The sequence below is a fragment of the Galleria mellonella genome, unplaced genomic scaffold, assembly GCF_026898425.1.
Source record: "Galleria mellonella isolate WM207_F2 unplaced genomic scaffold, CSIRO_AGI_GalMel_v1 utg1217, whole genome shotgun sequence".
Taxonomy (NCBI): domain Eukaryota; kingdom Metazoa; phylum Arthropoda; class Insecta; order Lepidoptera; family Pyralidae; genus Galleria; species Galleria mellonella.
In genome coordinates, this window is record NW_026441984.1 from 954390 (window position 1) to 972089 (window position 17700).

General features: G+C 36.2%; 1 protein-coding gene across 2 annotated transcripts in view; it reads right to left on the reverse strand.

Annotated features, from left to right (window-relative positions):
* The window catches only part of LOC113511540 (ATP-dependent Clp protease ATP-binding subunit clpX-like, mitochondrial), a 55927-nt gene that overhangs the window by 35108 nt on the left and 3119 nt on the right, over positions 1-17700 (reverse strand). The window contains exons 1-3 of one of the 2 annotated variants that reach the window (XM_052899794.1): positions 16973-17418; positions 4957-5094; positions 3672-3882 (exon numbers count right to left, since the gene is read on the reverse strand). In XM_052899794.1, the coding sequence (XP_052755754.1) occupies positions 3672-3882; positions 4957-5094; positions 16973-17045 (422 nt within the window). In that variant the 5' untranslated portion in view covers positions 17046-17418. Of the gene's footprint in view, positions 1-3671; positions 3883-4956; positions 5095-16972; positions 17419-17700 lie in introns of those variants that run through there. The other variant, XM_052899791.1, reaches the window with a different exon arrangement.

Here is a 17700-nt window from a genome sequence, read left to right on the forward strand (position 1 = left end):
TTTTTAAATTTCTACAAAATTTCACATCTCCTACAAGTAATCATTATTATTATTTCAGCCGTAGACTGTCCACTGCTGGACATAAGCCTTCCCCAGAAGGGGAACTTTGCCAGGAGTTGTCATACTTGGCAGGTGGGTTTTTTTGTGATGGGTGAAAATGGTATGGTAACCCCGCCTGCGCTAACGGGATACGCTAGCGGAGCACTAGTGAAAGGTGATCGATGAGAATGAAAACAGGTCAGTTAGCTCATAATGATGAATTCGTCAGGAATTAACCATGATAGTTTCCAGGGAGAACCGCGAGGAGGTCGACTGCTAACAGTATTTTGCTAACCGCATAATGCTAACCACAGTAAAATCCAATTATATTGACTTTTGAGATGTTTTAAAAGGAACGCTGCTGCCCATCCCTCGCCCTCCCTTAGTCGCTTACGTAATTACTACTTAGTTTTCGTTTACATAATTGAAATCCGTTATTGGCTGTGTTTATAAGAGATTTAGCATGTAAATTATTTTTAAGAGAGCTGTAGATTTTTGTGTTAAACAAAATAAATAAGTAATAAAATTAAATTGCTTTGAAACCACACTGTACGCGACCATTTAAGTTCGAGCGTATGAGGATGAATTCCCTGTCCATGACGAGCAGTGCCATGATAAAAATGGCTATAATATACCATAATTATATTAAAAATGCGTTGCAGGGAGTCAGTGGATGCAGGTGGCTCAGGACCGTTCTTTATGGCAGTCTATGGGGGAGGCTTATGTCCAGCAGTGGACGGATAATGGCTGAAAAGATGACGTTGATGACGATGAAAAGTTGTAATGCGAAAGAGCATTTGCTATCAATAAATACCTAATGCTTAGAATATATAATATAAATACAGCATCGAGCCTCAAAAACAGGCCTACTTTTTGGCACTGCCATTCTCCCTGATCTGTTTATTAACTCTTAGCGTTAATAATTCAACCAATCAAGTATCGCGTTCGTGATTCACTGTTCGTCCCAAAGTTTGACTGGTAGAAAAACTACTAAAATTAAGTGCACGTTTTGTACCATTTTTTTTTTATCAATAAAGTTATTTAAATAAAAAATAGAATAGAAAATATTTATTACTATAAAAACACAATTACAACAAACAATACATTATATAAGAAGTGTCTCATGTTTTTAATTGATGAAAATGAAATGGTAACCCCGCCTGCGCTATCGATATACACCGACGGGGCACCAGTGAAAGATGATAGGTGAGAATGGACGCAGGTCAGTTAGCCCACCATGATGAATTCGAAAAGAATTAACCATGATGGTTTATGTATTAATGTTTTAAGTATGTGAGGTATTTTTTTAAATTAGGGTATGATGAGACTGACATATCCTTAGAGGATAAAAGCCTCTAAATAAAAAAGATAGTTTCCGAAACGACCCGAGAGAGTATATTGCTAGCAATGGCAAATTAAAACTCATTACTAGCAATCCCTTTCTCCCCGGTGTCTTATGTTAGGCAAAAGAAACTGGCTCAGCTGATGCTGAGAGTGTCCCAGTGCAATGTGTACAGCTGGTTTTCAGCCAGCCCCTCTCTTAATAAAGAAATAATCACGAAATTTAGAACACGCCTACTATAATAATTGGATTATTTGGAGAAGGACATAGATCTGTTATAACGGTCACGCGGACAAAGTCGCGGATTAAAACTAGTACTGCTTGTATAAATTGTCTATATGTGTGTGTGCGTGTGTGTGTATGTGCCTGTGAACTTTATGCAACCAGCTGCCTACACGTGTTATGTAGCCGTTTTTAGTGTACAACAAACAGGTTTCGTGGCCGGCGCCAAACCGCAGATGAGATAACACGGTCGCTACGTAAGCCAAACCTCGAGTGCGTCAAACGGAACGCATTTTTATTAATTATAACTATATGTTTTGTGCTGTTTTTTCCTCCATATACATACATCGACTTTTATACCACGGCGGTGGCAAACAAGCATACGGCCCACCCGATGGTAAGTGGTTACCGTAACCTATGAACACTTGCAATACCAGAGGCATTACGCGTGTGTTGCCGACTCTGAAGAAACCTCTTTACCCCCTTTTGAAGAACCCCATGCTATAGTCTCTTGAGAAAACCTCGGCAGGGAGCTCATTTCATAACCTGAGTGTTCGTGGGAGGAAACACCTCTAACACCGCGTACAGCGTACGCGACCATTTAGGGACCAAACAGACAAGAATCGACGGGACTTTGTTTTATACTATGTAGTGATATATATATATATATATATATATATATATATATATATATATATATATATATATATATAAGTTGTAAAATTGTTATATTTTATAACAGAACGTGTTCTTGAGCCTGCTTTCCGTGTGATAAACGATACCAATTGAGTTTCTTTTCCGTAAACATCTATCGTGTGAATAAATTAATAGGTAACGACTGGTATTCTCACAATTGCCAATTTATCTACCAACATCTTTCTTACGTTATCCCAATTATTATTTGGAGTCGGCGTAATATGTTTGTCTCTTCCATTCTTCTCTATTCGCGGTCATTTCCGCATTCACACCCATTCTGGCCATATCATCTTTTATACAGTCCATCCATGTCTGTTTAGGTCTTCCTTTGGCCTTATAGCCATACACATTCATACATAATACCTTTATCAATTTATTTATATTCTTCTAATATAATTTTCGTACTGAATGATGTCTGTACATACCTTCATTTTTAAACGCAAAACGAAAGTGAATACGTCAAAATGGCAGCCGAATAGAAAAGTATTTTGTCATAATATATTTTTTTTATACAACTTAGAATGGCAAACAAGCTGACGGCCCACTTGATGGAAATTGGTAACCGTCGCCTATAGACATGAGCAGTACCATGAACATAACAGAGTATACTGTTTCGCCCATGATAACTCCCATGCGTTGCCATTCCTGAGGACTCAGGTGTTATTCCTCTGTACCCTGTAAATTCACGCCATATCCCACTCTTCAAACCGAAACACAGCCATGCAAACACAACTGCTTCACGGTTGAAACACGAATGGGACAGAGACAAGCAATCGACTTTTGTACAAAGTCACCCTTTGATAAATATATTATATTTATTATTATATATAACAGTAGGTACGCAGCAAATAAGCTGTATTTCTTTCTTACGTTTCGCATTTACATTACGAGGTAAATACATAGTTAAAAAACCCATTCTAAGGCCTACCACTTATTATACAAGTTTGAAATTGTTTACTACATACACGTATTCCATTTAAAGAATTATTTTACATTATATTAACATAAAAATATAATTTATTCATTGTTAAATAGAGGTATGAACGCAACAATGAATAAAAAATAACCATTGTAATTTGTGGTAAGTACATATTTTCTTCTTATACCACGAAAGTGGCAAGCAGGCGTCCTCCTCTCTCCTACTTGCTGTGCCCAACAGGGTCCGTAATTGAAGTTGAAATGTTATCTACTAATCACATTATGGAATGCAATAAGAAATAAATAAATAAATAAATCTATCTGATGGTATAAACGGTCACTATAGCCTATGGACGTTTGCCACACAATAGGTGCCACATACGTATCGCCAATCCTGTAGAAAATTTAATCGACTCTTAGACCCCCATACTTAAACATAACTTAGAACAGTTACCTGTAAAATCCTGACTTGTTTTCGGCGTTCTCTTTGATACTTTTCTTTGTGTCTACCTCGCTGAGCACCACGAAGAAATGGTGACATTTGTCACACTTCACGAATCGTGTCGAACTGACGAACGTCTCCACGTGTGTGCATGGATCACCACACTTGGGACATGTGAGCACTCCGTTTCCAGACCCTGATTTCTTGCCGCCAGATGTGGTGCCTGTTGGGAAATAATATAAAATGAATAAAAAATATATTCCGGTTGATATAATACAAGTCTGTCTGGAGAAGAGAAGGAATGTGAGTGATGGGGACTGACAGCCCCATTGGTAGCAATATACCTTTGCCAGAGCATCTTCACGCGATTCCCCCTGGAAAATTATGGCGATTAGTTATTATTCGTCATGATGGGACAACTGGCATGCTTCAGCTTCACCTATCATCTCCCACTGGTGCCCCGCCTATGTATACCAATAGCGCACTCGGAGTTATCATTCATTCATCATCTCATAAAAAACATTCTGCCTAAACAAAGTATGCCGGGGGGAAAGGGATTAGTAATAATGCGGACTATCAGTCCCATTGCTAACAATATACCCTTTCAGGTTGACCACCACGTGCTCCCCCTGGAACTATCGTGCCGAATTCCAGGTGTATTCATCACGATGGGCTAACTGACCTACCTTTTCATTGTCACCTATCATCCCCCGCTGGTGCCCCGTCAGTGTATATAGTTAGCGCAGGCGGGGTTACCATTCCATTATCATCCATTAAAAAAAAACAGTCTGCCTAGAAAATGCTTTAATACGATCTGAGAGTCCCCTAATGGAATCTCAGTTTAAAAATATTTAAATTTAAAAGACAAAATCGATTAAAGACTAGTTAAAATTGTATTACATTAATAAGAAATATATTTATTACACATAGAAAACCCTCAGACCAATACAGTCAGCCATACTCATGAATTCGTGGCCACTGGAAGGCAGGACTCGTTTTACATCTACTATGCACTTTTGCCATACAAACTGAAGGCCTACCATGAAATGTTTTTCGAAATTTCGGGGACGAACGAAACACACATTTGATATTAAAATTACATAATACTTACCGTTTAAAAACATTAAAAATGCTAAAGTATCGTTCCTTTGGACTTTTATGGTAGAATTTATTACAAACCAAACGTTAAGCTCCATTTACTGGGTCGATTTTGGTATGAACAAAAACACGAAATTGAGTCCGAAATTTCGGAATTTCATTTCATGGTAGACCCGCTGGGCACAAGAGCTGCGTTCACCTGAATTGCCGGCATCCTTCGGTGGCGGCGGGTGTGGCGGGCCGGGCGGCTGCTCGGTGGGACTCTTGCAAAGCACCGCGGCCGTGCTCAGCGAGCGCGGGCACGAGCGTCGCAGCGACCGGCACTGTTGGACACCACCTGCATTAATGATTACACTCTTAGATTATATAGACCCACATAAATGCTTCGAGAAGAGCGGCTCAACGTTTTCTTAAAATTTTTGCGTGATAAATAGTCATGAGTGATTCCTTTATTACTTCTATATTTATTTTGTCTTATAATTTCTCCATCTTTTTAATGCGTAAACACTCATTTTAATTATTAATACATCAAGATACATTTTATACGTAAGTATATAGAAAACTGATAAAAAATTGTCAGCTACTTTGACAATTAGCTATTAATTTTCTACCCATAACATAATTTCACTTCCATATTTTTTATGCAAATTAGAATGGCAATCAAGCTGACGGCCTACCTGATGGAAAGTGGTAACGGTTGCCTATAGACATGAGCAGTATCATGGGCATAACAGAGTGTAATGTTTCGCCCATGCGTTGCCCTACCTGAGGATTAGTGTTATGCCTATGTACCCTGTCCACCATGTCCCACCCTTCAGACCGAAACACGGGAAAGGGATTATTAGTAATGGAGACTGAGAATCCTATTGCTAGCAATATACCCAACCAGCTCGATCTCCTCGCGGTTCTCCTGGAAACTATCATGATTAATTCAATTGGAATTAATCATGATGGGCTAACTGGCCTGTTTTTATCTTCATCGATCACCTTTCACTGGTGCCCCGCCAACATATCTCGTTAGCGCAGACGGCCTTCCCATTCCATTTTCATCCAATAAAAAAAACATAACTGCTTGATGACTTATCTGGACAGGATGCATGACCGCCTTATTAATATTGGACTTACAAATATGACATCTGTCGATAGATAATAATATAAACAGACACAAACGATCGTGCAAAGTCCGCAATATTGATAATAGTTGTATACAAATTACGCGGTACATTGTATGTATAATATATATATATATATATATATATATATATATATATATATATATATAAGTATAATATTTATTTATTTCTAATTTAACGAAACTTCACTAGATCTAGTTTCGATCTGGGGCGAACACAATCTTGTCAAATTAAACCCTGAGAAGACACAAGTCTGTGCATTCACCGCAAAACACCGTGCAAGAAACGCCGTTTGTCGCATCCCCTCACTTTCAGGGCACATCCCTTGATAATTTATATATATATATATATATATATATATATATTTATACAACTTAGAATGGCAAACAAGCTGACGGTCTACCTGATGGAAAGTGGTAACCGTCGCCTATAGATATGAGCAGTATCATGGACATAACAGAGTATACTGTTTCGCCCATGATACCCCCCATGCGTTGCCATTCCTGAGGACTCAGATGTTATTCCTCTGTACCCAGTAAATTCACGCCATATCCCACCCTTCAAACCGAAACACAGCCATGCAAATACAGCTGCTTCACGGTTGAAACAGATAACAGGTCGAGTCTAGGGGTCCTTGGCGTTGATATATCTAGCGAAGTCCAAGTTTGCGATTATCTGGAGGAGAAGGCTAAGATGGCTTCCAAAAAGTTAGGAGTGCTCAATAGAGTGAGACAGTATTCCACATCGGATCACCGCTTGAAATTGTATAATGCTCAAGTTAGACCACATATGGAATACTGTTCTCACCTATGGGCAGGAGCGCTACAGTACTAGCTCCTTCCGTTAGATTACATTCAAGTTCGGGCGCGTCGAATCATTGATGGTAAACGCTTTACTGTTCGACTTGACCCTATGCAACTGCGTAGAAATGTTGCATCTCTGTGCATCTTCTACCGAATTACACAACTCCAAATTGTACAACTCGCCATAAACTAAAATTTCATCCCAATCATCTGGACGAGTGGCTGTCTTCTACCGTGCGTTTTTCAAGGCATTTTCTTCCACGCACAACCACTCTTTGGAATCAACTTCCAGCAGCAGTATTTCCGAACCGATACGGCATCATAACCTTCAAGAAATTAGCATATTCCTTGGGGGAGGAGGGATTGTTAGTAATGGGGACTAGCGGCCCCACTGCTATCAATATATCCTGTGTGGCCGTCCTCCACGCAGTTCCCTTTAAAAACCATCGCGATTAATCCCTATAAGTTCGTCACGATGACCCAACTGGCCTGCTTCGTCTTCACCTATTATCTCTCACTGGTGTCCGGTCAGCGTATACCGTAGCACAGGTGAGGTTACCATTCTATTATCATCCATTTAAAAAAAATTCTACTACATACGGTATATCATTTAAAAACTTTAGATGCATACGCCCAGATGCCACTTGCTTTCCTCGGAACACTTTTCGAGACGGTCGACAAAAAACAGCGATTACGAAGTATTATTTAACATACATAAGAAAACTGGTTTGTCGCATCAAAACAGCATGGCGTGTAATCGTTTATTTTATAATATTTTGTTATATAATGATTTATACGTTATATATGATATATACTTATCAATATTTGTTTGAAGGGTGGGATATGGCAGTAAATTTACATGATACAGAGGAATAACACCTGAGTTCTCAGGAATCGCAACACATGGGGGGTATCGTGAGCGAAATAGTATACTTTGTTATGTCCATAGTACTGTTCATGTCTATAGGCGATGGCTACCACTTTCCAACAGATGGGCCGTCAGGTTGTTTGTCATACTAAGTTGTATAAAAAAACATAATTTTTTTTTCATAATATTGAGAAAATGTGCAACGCCCTCTGTACCGTGAAGGTTCGCGTATGATAATAACAGATTAAATTTCTGACAGAACCGTAGGTAACGTAACCCTTTTAAATTATGTTTTTTTTTATGAATGGCAAACAAGCTGACGGGCCACCTGATGGCAAATGGTAACCGTCGCCTATAGACACGAGCAATACCATGGACATAACAGAGTATATATCTTTTAAACAGAATACACAAATACAATGTTATAAAAATATAACTGTAAGATCGAAAAGTCTGTACATATATAGTTTAAAAAAAAACTAGTTGAAAAGAGTCTAAATATAAGTAAAAACAGTATTTGTTTATTTATCTTCGGAACCGATCTTGATGATTATTTTTGATAGAATAAACATACACTAATAATATTTTACATTAATGGAATGAACAATAATGAAAAAAAAAATGTTTTGTAGTCTTGAAATATTAATAAATTACAATATTATTTTCGTGATAGAGATTTGAGTAAGTAAATAGATAGATAGATAGATAGTTTTTTGGAAAGCAAAAACAAACAGCTAGTACACTTTAGACACACTGAAGATAACAGAAATTAATTATTGTAAATTGTGGTAGCTGTCAGATTGAAGCACTTTCCGCTCCGTTGCAACTGACAAAGTAAAATTTTTGCATTATAACGCTATTTATGAATACATACTTATACATACATAATGTATGACTAAAAAAAATAATCTGGCTCAGTATCATTGTGACAATTAAGATATATAGATACCTATTACATACAAAACACTCTGATAACGTGCTATTTGCAAACTAAAAGTGACTCGGTTATTTATAGGATGCTTCAGTATAGATTTTTTTATACAACTACGGTGGCAAACAAACATACGGCTCACATGATGGGTAAACAATTACCGTAGCCTATGAACGCCTGCAATACTAAGGGTATAACGTGCGTTGCCGACCTTAAAGAAACCAGAGGGAGACTTTGTACAAAAGTCGATTGATTGGGCACCTCTATACCATTCGTGTTTCTACCGTGAAGCAGTTGTGTTTGCATGACTGTGTTTCGGTTTGAAGGGTGGGGATATGGCAGTGAATTTACAGGGTACAGAGGAATAACACCCGAGTCCTCAGCAATGGCAACGCATGGTGGGTGTCATGGGCGAAACAATATACTCTGTTATGTCCATGGTACTGATCATGTCTATACGCGACGGTTACCACTTTGCATCAGTTGGGCCGTCAGCTTCTTTGCCATTCTAAGTTGCATAAAAAAAAAACCTTTTTATCCCTTTTTTAAACAACCCCATGCTGTAGTCTCTTAGAAAAACATCGAGAAGGAGCTCATTCCATAACCTGAGCGTTCGTGGGAAGAAAAATCGCTGAAACCGCGTTGTAGGTGACCGTCTAAGGTTTAAGGTATGGAGGTAAACTCTCTGTCGATGGCAAGCTGTATGATGGTAAAAGATGGCTGTGGGCATCATATTGAACAATTCCTCTGAGCAAAATCCTTTGTACAAGCGGTAGAACATGCAGAGTGAGGCAAAATCTCTCCTATGACTTAAGGGTTCGATACCGCTTGTAAGCCTGGGATCATCGACAATTCTCATAGCTTTATGTATGTTGCTGTAGTAAAGATACTAAAAGTATATTGTATTGCCTAATTTATCCCATAGAGCAAAACATGCATTGCCTCGTGACATATATATTCACTAGCTATGCCTGCAACTTTTTTCACGTGACCTGGATAAAAAGTAGCCTATGTCCTTCCCAACGCCAAATAGTACGCGTGTAGATACCAAATTTGATATTGATTGGTTAACCGGGGGGGTTAACCTACAATGAAATGAAATTTCGGATTCAATTTCTTATTTTTGTTCATATCGCGCGGCGCGTATAACGCATTTTCAGAGATGTTTTCTCCCATGAACACTCAGGTTATGGAATGAGCTTTCTGCCGAGGTTTTCTCAGCGCAGCATGGGGTTCTTCAAAAGTAGGAGTAAAGAGGTTTCTTCAGGGTCGGCTACGCGCGCGTAATACCCCTGGTATTGCAGGGCGTTCATAGGCTACGAACTTGAAACACGAATGGGACAGAGGTACCCAAACAATCGACTTTTGTACAAAGTCTCCCTCTGGTATAGACAACATAGAACACGGTCTATTTGCTATAGTCTATAGCTATCGGTATCTCTAATCATAGATAAACAAAATATGATATAATGAATTATGTATGTTTATTGCTTAGAGGCAAGCGTCAACGTAACTAACTTTCTCTTTCATATAATTATTCTAGATTCTGATCGACTAAAACTCTGTATATACTAGTCGATGGTTAGTATCCCCAAATTATATATATATATATATATATATATATATATATATATATATATATATATATATATATATATATATATATATATATATATATATATATATACATTACGCACATACGTGTGTATCTATGTAATATTGTGGCAGACAATGGGGTAGGCAAAAATATAATGACATTACAATAATAAGATCTTGTTCCATAAAAAAAAATGTTATTTATATATAATAAAATGTACTGTTATGTACATAGTACTGCTCATGTCTATAGGCGACGGTTACCACTTTCCATCAGGTGGGCCGTCAGCTTGTTTGCCATTCTAAGTCGTATAAGAAAAAAATTGTATATAAAAAAAAATGAAAAAATGAAAAAATAAAATAAAAAAAGATCGTACTCCACAAAAAAAAATCAATGAATAAAATAATATTTCTAAATAAATAAAAAAAAGATTGTAATCCACAAAAATTAAATTAAATTAATACATTAAAGTTTGATATCGTTTCTGTGGGAACCAATCTGTAAGTACACCTTTTCCGAAAAAAAAAATTCAAATCGTTTTACAAATGACGGTGTTATGAGGTAACATAAACATAAATAAAAAAAATACAACCGAATTGTAAAGCTCCTTTATTTTACAAATTATTAAATAAATATAGCTATACGTTATCTAATATTATTAAGTTTTTTTTTTAATGGGTGAAAATGGTATAGTAACCCCGCCTGCGCTAACGGGATACGCTGGCGTAGCACCAGTGAAGGGTGATAGATGAGAATGAAAACAAGCCAGTTAGCCCATCATGATGAATTCATCAGAAATTAACCATGATAGTTTCCAGGGGGAACCGCGAGGAGGTCGACCTGGTTGGGTATATTGCTAGCAATGGGATTCTCAGTCTCCATTACTAACAATCCCTTCCCCCCCCCTAATAATATGAAGTTTGGGCCTACATGACGCTGTGGTATTTATATTATATTATTTTACAATAGGTACCTACCGGGGGAGGGATTGTTATAAAGGGGAGATTAGTCCCTATTGCTATCAATATACCCCATCAGGTCGACCTCCACGCGGTTCCTCCTGGAAGCCATCGTGACTAATTTATCATTGAATTCATCAAGATGGGCTAACTGACCTGCCTTTTCATCCTCGCTTATCATCCCTTACTGGTGTCCCGCCAAGTTATACCGATAGCGCAGGCGGGGCTACCATTTTCATTATCATACATTAAAAAAAAAATAGGGACCTACCACGCAACGCAACGACCCGAATTTATTGTATTAATAGCAATCCATCAATCAATAAACGATAAATAATTAACCGAATCGATAAATAATATTGAAATACGTAAAAAAAAAAAAATTGCAGACTGATAACCGATTCTATCGAAATTAGTCTATTTATTATTGTAATCAGTAATGACGATATGAAGTCAACACTAAATTGATTACAGATTGAGTTTTGATCACTGGCTTTGTAAAAACGGCTGGACTGAGTGTGACAAAATGTTTACAGTACATTTAGCTGGGTTGAAAGGGGTTGTTAGTAATGAGTTCTAACAGTCCATTGCTAACAATACGCCCTAGCAGGTCGACCTCCACGCGGTCCCCCCTGGACACCATCGTGGTTAATCTTTGAATGAATTCTTCACGATTAACTGACCTGCCTTCAGTGCCCCGCCAGAGTATACCGATAGCGCAGGCGGGGTTCCCATTATTTAAAAGTATATTTAGCTAAAAATAGTCAACATATCAGTTATAGATTATATAGATTATATATATATATATATATATATATATATATATATAATCTATATATATATATATAAAATTTAATTCAAAGTCGTCTACTATCATATAGAATACTCGTATTGACTCTAACAATAGATGGCGCAAAAAATATAAATATGTGAAAACATTTTATTATTTATTTATTTTCTTATTGCATTCCATAATGTGGTTGGTAAATATTTAAACAGATGTAATTATGTACCCTGTTAAGTAAGAATACCTTTAGTTAAAGGACAACTTTATTACTTTATAAAAATACTTAAACTTTAGAGTTCATTTTAAATACACTATCGGAACTTAAAGCGATAAAAAATTTGTCATCGAAGAGTCGGCAATAAAGAAGCAGAGGGCCTACCATGAAACGCTTTCGAAGTTTCGGGGCCGAACGAAACACAAATTTGATGTTAAAATTACATACCAACTTAATACATACCGTTTAAAAATATTGACAATGTTAAAATATCGTTCCTTTGGACTTTTGTAGTAGGATTTATTACGAACGAAATGTTAAGCTCCATTTACTGAGTCGATTTAGGTATGAACAAAAACACGAAATTGAGTCTGAAAGTTTGGAATTTTATTTCATGGTAAACCCTCAATTATAAAGGTACGTTAAGTCCCGTTAGTGTATTCAAAACATAGTTAGTGATTATTTTTATACAATACTCGTGTATTTTTGTGTTTATTTAAATACTGGCGACACGCCCCGGCTTCATTCGGGTGCCCATGATACCCGCATGCGTTGCCATTCCTGAGGACTCAGGTGTTATTCCTCTGTACCCAGTAAATTCACGCCATATCCCACCCTTCAAACCGAAACACAGCCATGCAAACACAACTGCTTCACGGTTGAAACACGAATGGGACAGAGGTACTCAAGCAATCGACTTTTGTACAAAGTCTCCCTCTGGTAAGTGGTGTGGCTTTAGTATTAATATAACTTGTAAGTATTAGTTAGCAATGTAAAAATGTTGCACGCCAAGCTGGCTGAATGTTAAGACTAAATGTTATTATCTAAATTTACCACATTAATCGAAATAAATTTCATTTTATTTCAATAAATTTCATTTCATTATGTGTCAACAAACCCCAGCAACAAACTACAAAAATAAAATGCTTCAATCTGGACGGACTATTCAAGTAGTTCGACTTGAATGACCCTATAATTATCATTCATTGATGTATTGTGACGTCACGATGCTGTAATATCTATCATGTATATGCGTTCAATGAATTGGTCTCGATGTAATTGACTTTTCTTTTATTCAACTTAGAATGGCAAACAAGCTGACGGCCCACCTGATGGAAAGTGGTAACTGTCGCCTATAGACATGAACAGTACCATGGACATAACAGAGTATACTATTTCGCTCATAATACCCCCCATGCGTTGCTATCAGGTGTTATTCCTCGGTACCCTGTAAATTCACTGCCATATCCCACCCTTCAAACCGAAACACAAACATGCAAACATGACTGTGTTCATATCTATAGGTGACAGCTACCGCTTTCCATCAGGCGGTCCGTCAGCTTGTTTGCCATTCAAAGTCGCATAAAAAAAAAATATTAGTCTATAGGAATTACTCGTGAGCATATGTAAATATAATGAGTGTTCTAAGATGTTACATGGCTTCATGTCGTCACCATAGTTCGACCATCGCACTTCCCGCCAAACTAAAGTAGGGTTCTAGAACTTGCGCTAATAGAAGGCACAATAAAAAAATAAATAGTAGGCACGGGAAATTATTTACGAGGTCTCGTAATTACTCGCCTATCTACAATAAAGCGAAGCGTAATTTGCGACGCTTTCGCGAGCCGCTGACCTGGCTATAAACGTGTAAATACTCTGTACAATTGCATCTCGTTAAGCACTGCCAGCCTTTTATCTAACGATAACCTCCATAAAACGAAGTCCCATTTTCGTTTTCTGGTTGGGCCAATTTTGGAAACAAAGTATTCAGAAGTAGCCCACTTATACATACATAAAATATCTCCGAAAAATTAAATAAGGGCGAGTACAAAAGAACGTGGAAAGGTCGCAGCGTCACAGGTTTTACTGCCTGGACAAAGCCTGTCTTTCAATATTAAACAAATACCTCAGATTTGGCTCAGAACTGAGTGTTCTGGGCGCTGCGTTCAGATTTTCGTTATTAATGGTAGGAATTAGCAGCGAACTTTAAATAAGGGCGAGTACAAAAGAACATGGAGAGGTCGCAGGGTCACAGGTTTTACTGTCTGGACAAAGCCTGTCTTTCAATATTAAACAAATACTATATATATAGATTTGGCTCAGATCTGGGTGCTGCGTTCAGATTTTCGTTGCCTGATTCCACATAATACTAAAGTTTCAGGACCTAACAATCGGTGTGATTATGAAAAACTTGTACTCATATTAGTATTCAGTTGTTTGCCCTATGGTCCCGGCATTGAATGGAAAAGAAGGGGTAGCCCCTTCTTTTCTGTGGATGTTACGACTAAGAGAACATAATGGATGAGGGATAGACAGTAGTGTGCCTCTTAAAACATGACCAAAAGCTTAAAGGCGATTGCCAACCCGCCTGTCAAGCGTGGCATCTATCAGCAAAACCTCCCTTATGGGGGAAGCCTGTTGAACAGCGGACAATTAATAGCTGATATGATACGTGGAACGCATTATTACTATTATCTATGCCTTTTAATGCTTATATAATACATTCTACTCTATTATTAGCCCATGATATTTGATTATATAATATAGTTGTGGAAATTTTTAGAAGAGAAGGTGATACTGCATAGTATGTACAATAATAGCTCATTTTTTACACTACTATGGCGACAAACAAGCATACGGCCCGTCTGACGGTAAAAAAACTAAATGTATCCGGCCCGTTGGCGACCTTTAAAAAATTTTAATACTCCTTTTTCAAAGAACCCCATGCTGTAATCTCCAGTGAAAGCCTAAACAGGAAGATCATTCCACAACCTGAGTGTTCGAATTCAAAAGGACTTTTCCAAGTACTTTTAAATCATAATTTTTTTTTATCTATTGTAGGGTTCGGAAAGTTGTTATTTATTGAGAGGAGCCCGCAAGAAACTCAACAGTTACTTTTTTAAATCTCTGTTAACATTATGTGTATTTATTTAAATGTACATGTCTAAAATCACATGGTCGTTAAAAAGCCCATGCATGATTGACTAACACCATGCACACTTGTAATTTAAATAATCGTTTAAGAGTGTAATTGGTTTTGTTCAATAAGTGCTTTTTAATAACAGTTTTATATTTATTAAAAGGTAGATTCAAAATATTCTTTGATATCTTATTATAAGATTTAAAATTTATATATTTCGTGGAAGGCAGCTCTTCTGAAACCACACTGTGCGTGACCACTCTGATTCTAAGGTGTGAGGACAGATTCCCTACTGATAATGAGTGGTACAATGGTGCAGCCTACCTACTTAAATTTCTATTTCATATTTAGCTACCAATTGACTTCAAAACTGTTAAAACACAGTCAGATGGGATATACAATAGTGATCATACCATATTATTGTACCATTTGTACCAGATAATTAACAGTCTGAGCATCATATTTATAGACAACAGTGATCACAAGTACTGTCTGTAGTCAACTTAGCATCTCTCCAGGAGTGTCCTGGTGAATGATCTTACTTATTTATATGAACAAAATCCCTTATTTCAATTTTTGACTAAGATTTGATGAACATAGTTACTTCATCATCTGTCCACCAGTAAATTATTTTTTTTTTCCTATTTTGGTGCACTTAGTCGAATTGTCTCATCCTCACTCTTTGATAACAGCAATGGGACACCTTAATATACTGTATTATATTATTTATGCCTGAAGTGAAAAGCGAAAAAAATTATTTATTTTTGATGATACAGGTAAGACTGTTTTCTTTTTTTTATGCATATATATATATATATATATATATATATATATATATATATATATATATATATATATATTTACTCATATATATATATATATATCAATAAATTTAGATAATCCAGTAGACCATTTTATATATTTGTCTATGGAATTTTTTCACAGATTTTAACAATAATAAAAAACAGAATATATATATTATATGTCTTTGGTTTCTGAGTATAATACATAAATAGCTCGCATCTCAACAGAATTCGATTTCAGAAATAAATAAATTAGTTTCAATAAAAACCACTGAAATCTTTACATCTATATAAAATTATGATAAATAAAATAAAATAAAATGATAATATTGTGAAATATAATAAGTAAAAGATGTAGTGAACAACATTACACACTGTTACATGAAAGGAAACCAAAAATATGTCTAAAGCAAGAAAAGACCAGAAAGATCCAAATAAACAAAAATTACTTATTATCAATATAATAATAAACAAAACATAGATAAGTATATACCTACATAATCAGTTATAAAATGAATGATATCAAATATATCAATACATGCAATCTTTTATACCTAATATGTAAGAGACACAGAGACCAAAGTGAAATTGTTTTAGTAAAATTTTGTTCTCGGGTTTTAATATTATTTCTCATATAAAATTATTTAGTTGTCTTTGAGCATTTCCATTCATTTTTGTTAAATATTCAATACAATGCAAAACTGTAGATAGGATTTTATGTGAATTTAAGATATAAATAATAAAATTTGTTAAAAATTATTAGATAACTATTGCATGAAGTATAGGAACAGAAATAAAAATATTATAGACATAACAAATAGCAATTTTTTGTACATACATTTTATATACATAATTAAATGCATAATAAAATTATGTCAGTGACATTAAGTCATATAGTCTGTGATGAGATCTGGTTCAGTGTCAAGCTTGTAGTGTCCATGACCTTGCTAAAGATATGAACTTCGCTTTAATGGTCCGATGGATAAATTGACCATCGTAACTCGTAACACGTTCCGGCCATATCCAATACTAAATAAAGCAACTGCCTACGATGAACCCACGCTTTGTTATCAAACAGGCAGTGATAACTCGATCCGTCAATAGGTTACTACGGGCACGGCAAAACTGCGACATAATGTTGGAACTCGGCCAGTACAACAATAAAAAAATAATAATAAGAAAAACGAAAGATCCACTCACTTGATGTCAAATGCGAATTTCTCCTTACTGCGATCCTTCCAACAGACACGATACTCAATCTTACAGTACTCATTATACCGCGGGATAACGATTCACAAATAATAACATCGGCCTCCCCGAATCGCGAAAATAACGACGCACGAGCCGAATAGAAATTACACTAAGTTGCCGTAATATGCAAGTCGCAATTTTTATTGTATTTGTTTGTCAGTGAGAGGTTTCTGTCATGACGCAACACTTTTAGTCAACATCAACACCGACACTAATTTTTCTAATCACGTTTGTACGATGTAAGTACGAAAACTGCACTTTCCTATTTTTTTGTATGATTTATCAAAAACAAAATTTATTTTTCACTTATTTGAGCGGCCATACTGATGTTCACAGCTGATTTTGATGTGAAAGAAGTTGGATTTTTCTTATACCACGTTGTTTCGATACCCTTGCCATCTATCAAAGTAGCGGGGGAAATGGTATGCTGTTTTATCATAGTTACACAATTTAGTAACTTTTGATATTACTAGATGGCAGTGAACATTTTTATTGACGAAGAATATTATTGTTTTGTATAAAACCATTTCTTTTATTTGCAAATTTCATTTTATAACCATATTTTTATTTATTTATTTATATTTAACCGTAACAATTTATTTAAGAATCAAATTTTTACTTCTTACCGTTAGTATATATTTAAAGTAATTACATCATTTAGAATTTATTCAAGATTT